The sequence below is a fragment of the Physeter macrocephalus genome, unplaced genomic scaffold (genome assembly GCF_002837175.3).
Source record: "Physeter macrocephalus isolate SW-GA unplaced genomic scaffold, ASM283717v5 random_6, whole genome shotgun sequence".
Lineage (NCBI taxonomy): Eukaryota > Metazoa > Chordata > Mammalia > Artiodactyla > Physeteridae > Physeter > Physeter macrocephalus.
This window is the reverse complement of record NW_021145292.1, coordinates 229337-244086: the sequence shown is the minus strand read 5'-3', so window position 1 is coordinate 244086 and position 14750 is coordinate 229337. Positions and strand designations below refer to the sequence as shown.

At 47.0% G+C, this 14750-nt stretch overlaps 3 protein-coding genes and 1 long non-coding RNA gene across 10 annotated transcripts in view; 3 read left to right on the top strand and 1 right to left on the bottom strand.

Annotated features, from left to right (window-relative positions):
• ERBB3 (erb-b2 receptor tyrosine kinase 3) overlaps positions 1 to 3079 on the top strand; it is an 18106-nt gene extending 15027 nt beyond the window's left edge. For all 4 annotated transcript variants that reach the window (XM_055082044.1, XM_055082043.1, XM_055082042.1 and 1 more), the window contains 4 exons: positions 101 to 289; positions 453 to 524; positions 734 to 1028; positions 1217 to 3079. In XM_055082044.1, coding sequence (XP_054938019.1) covers positions 101 to 289; positions 453 to 524; positions 734 to 1028; positions 1217 to 1740 — 1080 coding nt within the window. In that variant the 3' untranslated portion in view covers positions 1741 to 3079. The remainder of the gene's footprint in view (positions 1 to 100; positions 290 to 452; positions 525 to 733; positions 1029 to 1216) is intronic.
• Positions 1 to 3718, bottom strand: part of LOC114484760 (uncharacterized) — a 5985-nt gene extending 2267 nt beyond the window's left edge. Inside the window, exons 1-2 of the long non-coding RNA XR_003678025.2 lie at positions 3596 to 3718; positions 1193 to 1273 (exon numbers count right to left, since the gene is read on the bottom strand). This is a non-coding gene — a long non-coding RNA (uncharacterized lncRNA). The remainder of the gene's footprint in view (positions 1 to 1192; positions 1274 to 3595) is intronic.
• Positions 3719 to 3795: 77 nt separating this feature from the next.
• Positions 3796 to 11872, top strand: PA2G4 (proliferation-associated 2G4). The gene is made up of 13 exons (XM_007129348.2): positions 3796 to 4143; positions 5937 to 6065; positions 6327 to 6432; positions 6525 to 6594; positions 6842 to 6934; positions 8409 to 8472; positions 8716 to 8794; positions 8947 to 9025; positions 9110 to 9243; positions 9964 to 10058; positions 10184 to 10311; positions 10474 to 10527; positions 10749 to 11872. The coding sequence occupies exons 1-13, from the start codon at positions 4056 to 4058 to the stop codon at positions 10812 to 10814; spliced, it is 1185 nt and encodes a 394-aa protein (XP_007129410.1). The 5' UTR covers positions 3796 to 4055; the 3' UTR covers positions 10815 to 11872.
• A 1598-nt stretch (positions 11873 to 13470) lies between these two features.
• Positions 13471 to 14731, top strand: LOC102976138 (uncharacterized). 4 transcript variants are annotated; one of them, XM_028483105.1, is made up of 4 exons: positions 13471 to 13563; positions 13676 to 13700; positions 14082 to 14104; positions 14382 to 14731. In XM_028483105.1, the coding sequence occupies exons 1-4, from the start codon at positions 13486 to 13488 to the stop codon at positions 14559 to 14561; spliced, it is 306 nt and encodes a 101-aa protein (XP_028338906.1). In that variant the 5' UTR covers positions 13471 to 13485; the 3' UTR covers positions 14562 to 14731. The 4 variants fall into 4 exon arrangements, 3 of the variants coding, with proteins under 3 accessions (XP_028338906.1, XP_054938025.1, XP_054938026.1); XM_055082050.1 differs by having other exon boundaries at positions 14058 to 14104; XM_055082051.1 differs by having other exon boundaries at positions 13676 to 13702; positions 14066 to 14104.
• Positions 14732 to 14750: the final 19 nt, after the last annotated feature.

The following is a 14750-nucleotide window of genomic DNA, read 5'->3' as shown; positions in this document are numbered from 1 at the left end:
AGGGAGGCCCGCATACCACAAAAAAAAAAAAAAAAAAAAAAAAAAGGGAACTTGGCTGGAACCAGGATATACCTTAACAATCAACCACCTGCCCTCACAGAGAGAGAGTGGGCCTGGAATTCCGCCTGGGGCAGAGCCCCCTGCTCTAACAAACAAGGAACTGGAGGAAGTAGAGCTGGAGCCAGAACTAGACCTAGACCTGGAGTTGGAGGCAGAGGAGGAGAACTTGGCAACCACACTAGGCTCTGCCCTTAGCCTGCCACTTGGAACACTTACTCGGCCACGTGGGGTAAGATTTTCCAGTTTCCCAAGACTTTCTGCACCTTGAGCCCTCTGTACACCTGCGCCCTCATGAATCCCACAGATGTCCTTATTAACTATTCAGAGGCCGCTGCTGTGGTGAGTAGATTCCTCTCTTAATCTAAACTTCTTCCTCACTTTTTTCATCCTAGAGCCAGAGCCTTGTAAGTCCATCATCGGGATATATGCCTATGAACCAGGGGAATCTTGGGGAGGCTGCCCAGGTAAGGTCTGTCTCTTTAAGAGGATGCCAAGAGGCTGGGTGGCAGTGTCTTAGGATTGATAGGGGTAGTGTGGGAGACTTTAAAAACCTCTGAGGTTTAATCAGTGTCCTACAAAACAGAAGGCACTGAACGACCCAAGCTCCTTCTAAACAAATCTCTCTTCTTCCCTCATTTCTGTGTAAATCTCCACGTATTATTTTCCTCCTTAGAAGTCTGCAGTTCGTGGGTGTAGTGAATGGTGCCACCGTCCAGCCTCTCTGCACCCAGTGCCACGGGGACGCCTGGCATCAGAGTCATCGGAGGGCCATGTGACAGGCTCTGAGGCCGAGCTCCAGGAGAAGGTATCCATGTGTAGAAGCCAGAGCCGGAGCCCACGGCCACGAGGAGACAGTGCCTACCATTCCCAGCGCCACAGCCTGCTTACTCCTGTCACCCCACAGTCCCCACCAGAGTTAGAGGAAGAGGATGTCAATGGTTATGTCATGCCAGATGCACACCTCAAAGGTGCCTGACTTTCTGTAGCGCTCTCCTCAAATCTTTCTCTACTCCTCCTTCCACAGGCTCCTCTTAATCCTTCTGTCTTCTCTGATCATATCCCTCCCTATTCATTTCTTCGTAAGACTCCCCCACTCCTCACTGCCTATTACAGTGAAGTTAATACCACATACCTAGCCTCTCTTCTCAACCCTCAGGTACCTCCTCCCGGGAAGGCACCCTTTCTTCAGTGGGTCTCAGTTCTGTCCTGGGTACTGAAGAAGAAGATGACGACGAGGAGTATGAATACATGAACCGGAGGAGAAAGTGCAGTCCATCTCGTCCCCCTAGGCCAAGTTCCCTTGAGGAGCTGGGTTATGAGTACATGGATGTGGGATCAGACCTCAGTGCTTCCCTGGGCAGCACACAGAGTTGCCCGCTCAACCCCGTGCCCACCATGCCCAACGCCAGCACAACTCCAGATGAAGATTATGAATATATGAATCGGCGACGTGGTGGAGGAGGTCCTGGGGGGGATTATGCAGCCATGGAGGCCTGCCCAGCAGCTGAGCAAGGGTATGAAGAAATGAGAGCTTTCCAGGGGCCTGTACACCATGGCCCCCAGGTCCATTATGCCCGCCTCAAAACTCTACGTAGTTTAGAAGCCACTGACTCTGCCTTTGATAACCCCGATTACTGGCATAGCCGGCTTTTCCCCAAGGCTAATGCCCAGAGAACATAACCCCTGCTCACTGAGGTACTCAGGGAGCATTTGATGGCAGCTAGTGCCTCTGGAGGGTACCCCTCTTCTCCTTAGTCCCTCTCCCTCACAGATCTCAGCCCCATTTCCCTAGTCCTAGACAATTCCAATCAACCTTTGGAGGCCTTAAACACTTGGACACAAAATCCTTGTGGTATTAGCCAGCTTTGCACTTTTTCTCTTTCCCAAACCCAGGAAAGGAGATGGTTTTCCCTATTTTATGTGCTTTCCCAATCCCATTCCTCAACTTCCTTTGGGGAACTCAACTCCCTGGCGATATGAAGGATTACTCCCCATGTCCCTTTCTCTTAGACTCTAACTTGTTGAGACTAGGCTTTAAAGTGTGCCTTTGTTTCCCATCAGACTTTTAAGGAAGAGGAAAGGGGGGAACCTGGCAGGGGAAAGCAAAATTTTGGCTTGTGACCCTTAACCCCCTAGAAAAAATGAGAAGCTTAAAGTCTTGTGAAGAGGTTGGGAGTAGATATTAATGATTACTATTAACTGAGCATTTACTATGTGCCGAGCATCATGCTAAACTTTACCAACATTATCTAACTTAATCCTTGACACCAATTCTGTATGCTAGGTATTATCCCATTTTACAAATAAGGAAACTGAGCCTTAAAGAGATTAAGTAAATCAAGTAGCAGGTCCGGATTCAAGATCTTCCAATGCATGTGCTCTTACTGTAAAGTATCAAAGAAAACTGATGTAAGTCAGAGCCCTTGAAGGGGCATTGTCTTCTTGTTTTTGCACTGAATCAAGTCTAACTCCAGCAACTACAGCCTTCTCCTACTCCCAGACTTCTTATCTCAGGAGGTGGGAGTAGGGGGTGGTCAGAAGGAAAAATAACTAGGCATCTCTGTGTAAACCATAACCTACATGTGCTGTATATGATCTCCACCCAAGGGACGGATTCACAGTGGTCCCAAGAGCCACTTTTAGGAGTTATTCTCATCCACTAGTGGGAAGCTTCCAGTGGGCACAGAAAGAGGACCCAGCTTCAGACTTCCGTCCCCATGGATGGGAAACTGGGGGTATCTGTTGTTATCCCTGAAGTTTTTTTGTTTTGTTTTTATACGTCTGAATAAAAATGCCAATGTTTTGCAGCTTCCTGTCTGTCAAATAAAAACCTTGAGTGTGTGAGGTAGACCGCCCCTTTTCTCTGTCCCTCAGCAGTGGATAGCTACCACTGTATGCTGCTTTCTCTGTCTCCTGATAGCCCTACGCGGCCCCATGCAGCTTTCTGCAGCCCTACTTTTCCTTATTCCCTTAAGACAAGCATAGGGCACAGTCCTTTTCATTTAAGGGTTTTACTAGGAATCTCTACAGGGCAACGAACTGGAAATAACAAAACAAGCAAAAACAACACGTTTAGGGAAGTTAGAAAAAGCCCTAAGAGGTGGAATACTGAAAACGCAAATGTTTTAGAACGCTCATTCTCTTAAATCTCTGTGAACACTTCCCCTAGGTGCCATCAAAGCCTGTTGTTGAACAATAGTGCCATCTTCAGTGGGAGTCCGGTCGCTAGACTGGGAGGCTGTAAACGGATAATCCTTCAGAAGTCTGGCTGCTCAGTTAGCCCCTGCTCCACAGACTCCTGATCTCCTCCCACACCCGCTCTACCACTCCCGGTTCTCCCAGCACCTGAGGACTAGCGGACTGGCCGGGCCGGTCCCTCCTGCCGCTCCAGGGATCCGGGGAAGGGCGTACCCGGCCTCCCCGCCCTTAACGCAATCTCCCGACTCGCCTCCGCTCCACCCTGCCCCGCAGCCTCCAAACACACTTCCCCGCCGTAGCTCCGCCCCTTCTCCCTTAGCCCGTCCCTCTCTATTACGGGTTCTGGCTCAGCTCTCCTGGTGATTGTGGTTTTTCCGGGAGAGACCACGCTTCCCTTCACGCTCTCCAACGGCTCCGCCTTCCCGCCGGAGCCTGACCCTTCCCAGCGTGCTCGGCGATTCCGGCGTGCAAGGCCTTCGGAGGGCAAGGCCCCAGGGCCTGGCTTAGGGACGCGAAAGGCAGGCTGGGAATTGTAGTTTGGTAGCCCGCGAGGGGGGCTAGAGGCTGGCGGTAGGAGGGACTCGTTGTCCCAGCGTGCCCTGCGCCTCAGCCCGCGCGCTCGCAGTTTCTCGCTCTCGCCCGCCCTCCGCTCCCTAGCTTGCTCGCGCTTTTGCTCGCGCTTTCCTCGCGCTTTCCTCGCGGATCGAAGGGACTGTGGCTACAGCCTGTGGCTGGGAAGGGCGACAGAGGCGGCGGTTCAGGAGAAACGAAGCTGCAGTGGTGGTGGTGGTGGGAAGATGTCGGGCGAGGACGAGCAGCAGGAGCAAACTATCGCCGAGGACCTGGTCGTGACCAAGTATAAAATGGGGGGCGACATTGCCAACCGTGAGTGCGGCCTCAGGGGTCCGGAGATCGAGGCTGGGAGGGAGAGGCAAGGGGGACGGTGTTGGGCTGGCCCCCGAGGGGCTGGAGCGGTGGGGTCATGCAGTGTGGGCTAGTGAGGGCCCCGCGCAGGTCTGCTGGAGGTGGCGTGGTGGGGAGGCTCCGTGTCACGCCTGGGACCTGAGAGGCTAGGCCTGGGCTGGAGTCCCTGGAGATGCGGGCGGGCGGCCGGGAGGGGCGGAGAGCTGGGCCTCCGGCCGGCTCCAACCCTAAGTGGTTGGTAAGGAGGCGAGGCGTATCTCCTGCCCCTCACCTTTCAGTCCGGATCTCTGTCTCTGATTTTGGCAGCAGCGAAGCCATCTCGAAAAGGAAGCGCCCCTCTATTTTGTAGCGGCTCTCCGCCGTCAGGAGCCTAGCCGGCACGTGTTGCCAGGTCCCCTGCGGATCGCCGGCTCCCTCCGCTGTGGTCCCTGACACCAGCTTCCTTACCACGTGCTTTGTTGTAGTTTTTCGTTCTTTGCTTCAGCTCCTTCCTTGGTGGGGGCCGCCTTCTACTCTTGGGCCAGCTCAGGGACCGTTGGAGGGCACCCCATAACTCTTGGAGATGTATCTCACTGTTCTCGAAGTTATTCATCACTACCTCCAATCTGCGCAGATGACTTTAGTTAGTCGTCAAATTTGATTGTTCTCAAGGGTTTCACAACTTTAGGAGTGTTTTGAGGTCCTCCCCCCAACTAGGCAAACCTGTGAATAGTACTGTTAAAGGGGGGGACTGATGTTAGACTCTCAGAATATTAGGACTGTGCTCTGACTTACTCAGCAGCTGCTTGCCACTCTGGACAGATGTCTCACTTTCTGTCTTCTCCCTTTCCAATTTAAAACCCAGTTAGGGGGACAGAAAGTGCTTGTCTTTGGGCTTTTAAATGGTTTTGACAGTAAAGATAGGCATTTAGGATGCCTTTGATCCTATAGCTGAAAACCTGAGTTTTTCAGACTTCCAAAGAATCACCAAACCTTGGATCACAAAAATCAAATCTGAAGTCCAGGATGGGCCATGGAGAGGGTATCCGGTGAACAGAACAATGCTTTATAACATAATGGACATGTAGTGGTTTGAATCAGAAAAAAATTTTTTTCCCTCTTGTAGTTTGTAACTTCTGAGGCACTTGTGATTCCAGATACCAGTTTGAAACTCTTTTGGCTCACATACCTCTTTGAAATCTGCTAAAAGCAGAGCTTGCTGAAGCCCAGCGACCTTAGTTTAAGTCTCCTTGACTTGTTATTTGAAGAAATAAGTCTACATAAATTGGGATTACTAACATCTAATTGGGGTGTCTGGGAAGGGAAGAAGGTAGCATTTAACAATGCATCAGCTTGGAGTCAGTAATTGTATGTCTACCTTCCTGTTGTCCCTGACGCCTGTAAATTTCCTCGAGGCTGCTTTGCATGTATGTTGGATACCTTGGTGAGAACCCCCTTGAAGTTCATAATCCTGTCCTACCACACCACAGATATCATCTTTGAAAGTCTCCCTTGCCTAAGGAGACAGATGGTGCATACCCAGTTGTCACACTATATAAGGGAGGAAAGGGAGTGTTGGCTTTTTTTTCAGGAAAGGAAGGTAGAGATTTAGAGATTATAGGGAGGTACATTGCAAGAGACAAAACTTATTCCCTCTTTCATCCTTTGAGCAATGGCACTAGGGAATATTAGAAACTCTAAGTCCAACTTCTAGGTGTTTCTTGGATGGTAACTTAGACAACACATGCAGGACTGATACGGGGTTCTGTTCCCAGGGGTACTTCGGTCTTTGGTGGAAGCATCCTGTTCAGGTGTGTCGGTACTGAGCCTGTGTGAGAAAGGTGATGCCATGATAATGGAAGAGACAGGGAAGATTTTCAAAAAAGAAAAAGAAATGAAGAAAGGTAAAAACAGTCCCCCACGAATTTCCTAAGTTTGACCCTTATTCAGTCCTGTTTGTTTTATTGTAACGATGCAACCCCTACCCCAGCACTCGTTGAGATATTTGGAAATTTGGAATGGCAAGGGGGATTCAAGCAGTTTCCCACCCAATCCAAACTGATCAAACTTAAGCAAGACCCTGAAGAAAATCCACTCATCTTTCTGAGGGGCAACAGGGCTCCAAGAGAGTGAGCAAGGCAGTAAGGCTGATTGTCTCTTTACAGGTATTGCCTTTCCCACCAGCATTTCAGTAAATAACTGTGTATGTCACTTCTCCCCTTTGAAGAGCGACCAGGACTATATTCTCAAGGAAGGTGACTTGGTAAAAATGTAAGCTTAAACTATTTTAGAGCACTTGTCTTTTTCCTAAGCATTCACAGTAGTGCCAGTTGCTAATGCTGTACTCTGCTCTTGCCTTTCAGAGACCTTGGGGTCCATGTGGATGGCTTCATCGCTAATGTGGCTCACACTTTTGTGGTTGATGTAGCTCTGGTAGGTGGACCACTTTGAACTCTGTTCAGCCGGTGGGGAGTGGGGGAGGGCGCACTGCTGCTCGCTTCTTATCTCCAGCCCCACCACCACGCAAGTTTTGAGAGAGTATCTAGAGAAATGAAAGGGGAAAGGGTGTTTTCTCTCCTGACCACTGGCTGCATAATGGACACAAACAGATATTAACTGCAAGACCAGCTGAGTTAAAGAGCTTTCCAGGAAGGCACTCACTGCATTTCCTTATCTACAGGGGACCCAAGTAACAGGGCGGAAAGCAGATGTCATTAAGGCAGCTCACCTTTGTGCTGAAGCCGCCCTACGCCTGGTCAAACCTGGAAACCAGGTAAGCTGTTGAGTCCAACTCCAAAGCTTGATAGAGCCAAAGATGCATTAGGTATCTACAGCTATTCTGTACTGAAAGAGAAGAGGCAGGAATTAAAGAGTAATACCAAAGAGCAGTTAAATCTGAGTGCCTACCTTAGATGGTATCGTGCTAGGTGTAAGGGGATATGTGGTCCCTTTCTCATGGAGCCTATAGAGATCCTTTTTCATATTTTGGATGTGCATCTTTCCCCAAAATAATTTGAGATAGAGAGCTTACAGTAAAACACAGATAGCACAGTTTTAAAACTCAATTTTAAAAGCTTATAAAACAAATCATAATAGTACCAGTAAATTGGTGGCAAAGAGGCCAAAGCCCCTTGCAAGACAATATTAGGAAGCCCAGGGATCATAAACTGCTCATGAATTCGTACAATTTAGTGTGTTAGACTATTAGTGGAGATTTTTCTCTAACACTTAGATTTCAGAGACCTGTTCAATACTTAAAACATCCTCTTTTTTTCTGTGCTCTCTTTACACTTTTCATCAGTTTGTCCCCATTGTAACTTAATTGCATCATTTTTACTTAAAGCTCTGTTGTAGGTTTCTTACAGTGGTACCTACTTCATAGAGCTACCATAAAGCACTTTGAACAGTACTTGGCACATAGTAAGCCCTGTGTCAGCTATTATTATTTTGGACGTTAATTATTTTTATTATTTATGTACTGTGTCTTTTCATTATTTATATTGTGTCTTTTCACTAGAAGGTACTGTTAATATAGTGGCTGTTGTCTAGCTATGACATTAGACTTTCTGGATTCTCACCCTGTTGCCACCCCCTACTGATTTTAAATAACTTCAAGTTCAAATTTCCTCATCTGTAAAGTGGGAAAAATTAAATTGTGCCTTATTATCACATGGCTGTGAAGATCGAGATCATCCATGTAAAGTGATTATCACAGTACGTGGCACAGTTTAATAATAGCGTGATTGGTAATTGACTTTCCTCTTTTTCTTAAGAACTGTAGTTTAGCTGAGGATCTGATCATGTTTGAAAGAGGTAAGAAGTGGAAAATAAAGAGTTTCTATACCCTTTCAACAGGTTAGAATTCCAGGTATAATGGACTAAACACTATGGTCAGAAAACCTGGGTTTATACCAGGTTCTTTTGGTTAACTGGTTTAACCCTGGGCAAATCATGTAACCTTTCTGAGCCTCAATTTCCTCCTCCAGATTGGGTTGTAGATCTGCGCTGTTCACCTTACAGAATCGTTATCTAAGTAGACCATCTTCGTGAAACTGCTTTGTAAAATGATATGCAAATGCAGTTTCTAGGTTGTAGGGATGATAGGGCCTATGAAATGAAAAACCAATGAGAATCATTGCACTTGCTTGAGGTTATTAGATCTCTCAGTTCTTTTATGCTTCTTCTTCTCATGGTAGACAACTTACTAGCCCCTGTATCTTATCTTTTATTTGATCTTGTACTTCTAGAACACACAAGTGACAGAAGCCTGGAACAAAGTTGCCCACTCATTTAATTGCACACCAATAGAAGGTGAGACCTCAGATAGTAGGGTTGGGGGTCTAAGTATGAGTGGTTTTGCAGAATTAAGACTTTTGCTCCCTGAGAATCCATCTTGGCTCTGACATAATCCAAGCCAAAAACCTCAGTGCCCTGTGTTTCCATAGGCAGGCACTTTGCTCTCATTGTCTGCTCCATGATTCTGCTTGGGTGGGTGGGTTGGAAACCTTTTGGGATTCTAGGTGAGTGGTACCATAGACTTTGTCCTATCTGCAGGTATGCTGTCACACCAATTGAAGCAGCATGTCATCGATGGAGAGAAAACCATTATCCAGAATCCCACAGACCAGCAGAAGTAGGTGCCCTGTATCCCACACTGTACCTTCTGTCATACCAGACTAGTCATGAACTTATCCTTCCATACTCCAGGCTAATCTTATCTACTTTCTACTCTAAACTCCAGGAGTTACTTATTGCTCTTTATGGTTCCCTTTCTGTTCCTTTTAGGAAGGACCATGAGAAAGTTGAATTTGAGGTACATGAAGTATATGCTGTGGATGTTCTCGTCAGCTCAGGAGAGGGCAAGGTGAGGAATGTTTACCAGAGCTAGCAGAGGCGGCGGCTGAGGGTGTGTTCCAAGAGCACCAGACCAAAATGTGATCTTTTTTAGGCCAAGGATGCAGGACAGAGAACCACCATTTACAAAAGAGACCCTTCTAAGCAGTATGGCCTGAAAATGAAAACTTCTCGTGCCTTCTTCAGTGAGGTTGAAAGACGTTTTGATGCCATGCCCTTTACTTTAAGGTACCACTGCACTTAGCAAGCACAGGGCATGGAACCAGTCTGACCCATAGACCACACACCCAGGAGCACTATCTATCTATCTATCTATCTATCATCTATCATCTGTCTATCTATCTATCTATATCTATCTATCTGTCTATCAATATAATCTATCTATCTAATTTATTTATTTTTGGCTGCGTTGGGTCTTCCTTGCATGGGTCTTCCTTGCACGCGTGCTTGCGGCGAGCAGGGGCTACTCTTCGCTGCAGTGTGTGGGCTTCTCATTGCGGTGGCTTCTCTTGTTGCGGAGCACGGGCTGTAGTCACGCGGGCTTCAGTAGTTGTGGCTCGCGGGCTCTAGAGCGCAGGCTCAGTAGTTGTGGCACCCAGGCTTAGTTGCTCCGCGGCATGTGGGAACTTCCCGGACCAGGGCTTGAACCCGTGTCCCCTGCATTGGCAGGTGGATTCTTAACCACTGCGCCACCAGGGAAGCCCCCAGGAGCACTCTTCCTTCCCCCACCTTTCCCTCCCTCTCTCTCCTCTCCTGCCTAGACTTGTAGCTCCAGCCTGCATGCATGCCTTCCCTCCCTCTCCCCATCTCCCTCTCATAGAAGGTAGTGTAAAAAAGCAATCCTATGCGTGATTTCTGCCTGAGGGTAGGAGTTATTTAAAAACATAAGCAAAATGGTAAGACATGATAAGGAGATAAGGATACCTGAATTTGTCTCTCCCTCCCCAGAGCATTTGAAGATGAGAAGAAGGCCCGCATGGGTGTGGTGGAGTGCGCCAAACACGAACTGCTACAACCATTTAATGTTCTCTATGAGAAGGAGGGTGAGTTCTAAGAAGAGAGTTGTACTTTGGAGCCCCGGATTATGGTCCCCTCCTCCCTATAGCTCACAGAAAAGAGGATGGATGACAAGGGAACATTTTATCAAAATACTTTGTTTCTCTCATAGGTGAATTTGTTGCCCAGTTTAAATTTACAGTTTTGCTTATGCCCAATGGCCCCATGCGGATAACCAGTGGTCCCTTTGAGCCTGACCTTTATAAGTCTGAGATGGAGGTCCAGGATGCAGAGCTTAAGGTTAGTGTGGGATGGAAAGGGGCAGGCATGTGGCACTTGTCTTGGGAGTGAGGAATAAGTGATGGGAAGGTCCTGAAGAGAGCTACAGTGCTGAGAGTAGCACTTGGTGTTTGCTCCACATTCCTCAAAATTTGTTTTCCTTCTTCCTTCTATATGTTCCAGGCCCTCCTCCAGAGTTCGGCAAGTCGGAAAACCCAGAAAAAGAAAAAAAAGAAGGTTCGTTACAGTCATCCCTCTCTGGCAGGGTGAACCTGATCCCTCTTTATTCCACCTTCCTGGGTCATGGTGGGTGTATAGATTTCTGTATGTCCTCCTTATTTCTCCCCGTCTCAGCCCTGACCTAGAGAATTAGGATATTTTTGTCCTTGGTCCCCCAGACACTACCCTAAGTTGTTGGAAACTGACATGTCTTCTCCCTCTCCTTTCCATGAATGTAGGCCTCTAAGACTGCAGAGAATGCCACCAGTGGGGAAACTTTAGAAGAAAATGAAGCTGGGGACTGAGGTGGGTCCCATCCCCCCAGCTTGCCACTCCTGCCTCATCCCCTTCCCACCACACCCCAGGCTCTGTGAAGTGCAGTTCGTCTTCTCCACCCAGGACCACCAGCAGAGCGGGGTCTCCCTGTCCTCATCCCAGTCCCCCAACCCAGCCCCCTTCCAACAACAACCAGCTCCAACTGACTCTGGTCTTGGGAGGCCAGGCTTCCCAGCCATCGAAGACTACTTTAAATAGAAAAGAGAAATTGAATAATAAAATCAGGAGTCAAAATCCATCGTCTTCAAGCCCCTCTTTCTAGCCTTTTTCTACTATTCTCTGCTTGGTCGAGGTTTATGACCCTACAACAGAACGGGGAAGAGGCTAAAGTAGCCACCACCACTAAAAACTCAGCTGAAATTTTTTTATACCACTCCAGTGTCAGCATTTTCCCATCTGTTGGGGCTTGTTCCTCTCTCTTTTCCCACTCTCCCCAAGTATTTTATCAGGCCTCAAAATAGAGGAGCTATTCTTCAGACTGTTTTTCTTCACATGTGGCAGATTCCTTTTATGATCCAGGCTGTCTAGTCAGGCCCCTCCCATTTTTAGGAGCTGGAGCCTGCGTTTACCAAGGGATTCTCATCTATCAAATGGATCCTCATTTGTAAATCTTTGTAGTCAATTTTGTTCTGCAGGACATTTTTTTCCCCCTCCACAAGGCTGTAAAGAAGTAATCCATCTCAACCATGTCCATTTCTTTGGAGTCAGTGGGATTCTTCCCTTGCTCTGTCTTAGAAACCTGAGTCGGAAGCTCCACTGTGGTTTTGTTCCCTGTTTGAAATATTTTGACCTCCCTTTCTTGAAAAAAAGACCTGGAACCAGAGGAGCAGACTGATTGAAGAGACAAAACTCCTGGCTTTCTGAAGCTGTGGACTTGGATGAATTGCTAGGGGTTTGGAGAGAAAGGTGATGAATTTCAGTACCTCTGGCATGCTGTCGAAGGGAACTAGGGCTCCCGCTAACTTACAAGGTTTTTAAACACATTGAAAATGACATGGCATTAAAATAAATTTGGATTTGCTCATAATCATGTGTCTGTTTGCTGCTCTTATTTGATGGCGGTGGGAGAGTGTGAGTTGAAGTGATGATCATTTGGAACCTGTTTTGTTGTGTTTTGTTTTGTTTTGTTTTGTTTGGCATGCAGAATCTTAGTTCCCCGACCAGGGATTGAACCCATGCGGAATCTTAACCACTGGACTGCCGGGGAAGTCCCTGGAACCAGTTTTCTATAGCCATATTTTACCTTTCTAAAACATGGAATACCTTGGGTTGGGGAGACATAAATCCTGGGTTCTCTGAAAAGAGTAAATTTTTTATGGGAGTTTGTGATTTAGTTTTCTGAAGTAAAAACATACACCTTGCTGCCGACGCTGTTCAGGGCATTAATGTTTACTGCAAAAAATAAGAACACTATGCAAGTGATTATCTTGATTTAGGAAGCCAGGAAGAATGCATTTAGTGTTATGCAATTTTTCAGGGCCAGCCTGAGATTGGATGGGTAATTTGTATTAGAGCATCTTACATATGAGGCATTGCTGACCTGAAGATACTATGCTGAACGAAACTGAACACATCCCTTCATGAGAACTTACAGACAGTGGGCAATCAACAGGTGAGGTCCCAGTGGATTTGATATAAAAATAATCCTGGGGTTTTTTGTTTTCAAACACATTACCTTCTGCTGGTGACAATACTAGAACCGCTTAAGCACTTGGAACAAGGGCCCTAAAGTTAGAAACCTTGTTTTTCCAGAGCTAAAAAGTGAAATTTTATAAAGGGAAACCACTAAAAAAGGGATTATAACAAGCCATACTGTATCTTACAGTGAATAAGGTGAAGTCTGTACGATGAAGGGTTCTCCTTCATCCTTCATAACTGTAGCCAAATCTTTGGGTGTCTTTTCCGGGTACTTCTGACCTAACCATACCGTGAGACTGGGAAGTTGTCTTGCCACCAGATACCATTCTTGCCCTAAAGAAATGTGTAGCTCATCTTGCTTCCCCTCTGTCCATTGATTTGATCTTCATCCTATGCAGGAGAATCACTTAAATATTTTCTGAACAAGATGCATCGTGGCCAGGAATATAGTGACAATCTGCCTCAGGCATTGTAGAGAAAGACCGGACTTGGCTAGGAAAAGTTTATCTTCGATAGTTACAAAGTTCTCTGTAGCATGACAGCTTTCTCGACTCCTCACTTTACATCCTTCCAACGTTCTGAAATCTTAGGACCTTTGTAAGTTCCAAGATCGAATCTCCCTGCAGCAATTTAGTTTAGAAAATAAGGTAAACCAGTAAAACAAATCAGGAGTTTTTGTTCAATCTGCACCTATCCATAGTAAAATGGAGGATATCTCCAGGAAACTGCAACTCCCATGAAGCAATGAGAGGGAAGGCGGAAGTAGCAGTCCTTTGCTCGTTTGCACCTCTAGGTCTCTTATTGGATATATGTGCTCATATTTAAATAATACAGTATCCTCATAATAAAACTGGGAGAAGGGGAATTTTGTAACTCAAACTCAAAATACTGTTTTCCAACAGAACTTTCCTAATTCAATCACTTCTCAGGTACCTAAGGCCGAAAGCTATTGTTACTCCCCTCGGGCAGCCCCGCCCCTAGGGGCAGGGCGAGACAGCGGAAATGACGACAATGAGCGTTCCATTAAATATCCGTAGGCGGGCCTCTACCCTTCTCTCGGCCTTAGCGCCATCTTCGGAGGTGAGTGTCTGTGCTGCTGTGTTCTTATTCCGAGTACAATCCATTAACATCTGATCTCTGCACTTACCATCGTTATAGCAAACTAACTGCAGACTCTTTTTCTTTCCCGTAGAAACCTCCGCACCATGAGAGCGAAGGTAGGCAGTCCCTGGCAGTGAGCTGAGGCTGTTAAGAATTGGCGATTGTGGGGGTAGACCTTGGCAAGGGAAGTCCGCCATCGTTCTGGGATCGCCGGGTTCTCAAGGGTGCCCAAGAGATGTTGGGAGAGGAAGGATAGTTTGGGGAGAAGCAAAGGAAGTGGTGGGTAAGTGCTGTGGTGAGAGAGGCTGGGAGTGCGAGAGAGGGCGGGAGTAGAAGAGCGCATGCGGGATTCGGGGTTTTACGTATGGGATCCGGGTGGGAGTCCAAATTGTTGATGTGGTTACTCATATAATGCTCTTCATATCCCTGTCTAAACTTGTTACTAAAACTAATGATACCTGTTTTATCCTCTGCCTCTGGTTATGGTCGGTTGCCAGTGGAGGAAGAAGCGAATGCGCAGGTATGCTGAGACGTTTCGTTTCCAGTACAGGAGGGGGGAAGTGGAGCGCGCCTTGGATAAAACTTGGGAGGAACGTTTGGTTTAGAAATCTAAAACAACTTTAGGTGAAAAACGTTATGAGCATTGACTGGCCAAAGCCAGGAGTTGGGACACAAGACGGTAGCATCGTATATTGTTTGTTGATTTTACCCGTCCCTTGTGTCTAGATGTAAAATGGGAGGGAAAGACTGAACTCGGGTTTGTGGGCAGGAGGTGTATTCTTATGTCTGGTTTTCAGGCTGAAGCGCAAGAGAAGAAAGATGAGGCAGAGGTCCAAGTAAACTTTCACACCCATGGAAGCCACAGGAGCAGAAACAAGGGAAGCCCGAGGCCAGGGACGCTGGTACAAATTGTTGGACTGCTTGCCTACTGTCTAGAACTTGTCTCAGTGCATCTGGAACATCGATGGCCATTCTGATCTCCTCAACCACCTTTGAGAGGCCCACTTTGCTCGTATCAAAACGGTCCCTTTTGGTCCTTTGCCCTGGACCTTTGACATACTGGACTAGTTCTATTCTCAGTTGTGGCTGAATGTAACATGTAACAATAAATAATCTCTTTTGCTGTCTTAGCTGAAGAAAAAAATTAGTCTTGTGTGTTATGTGGT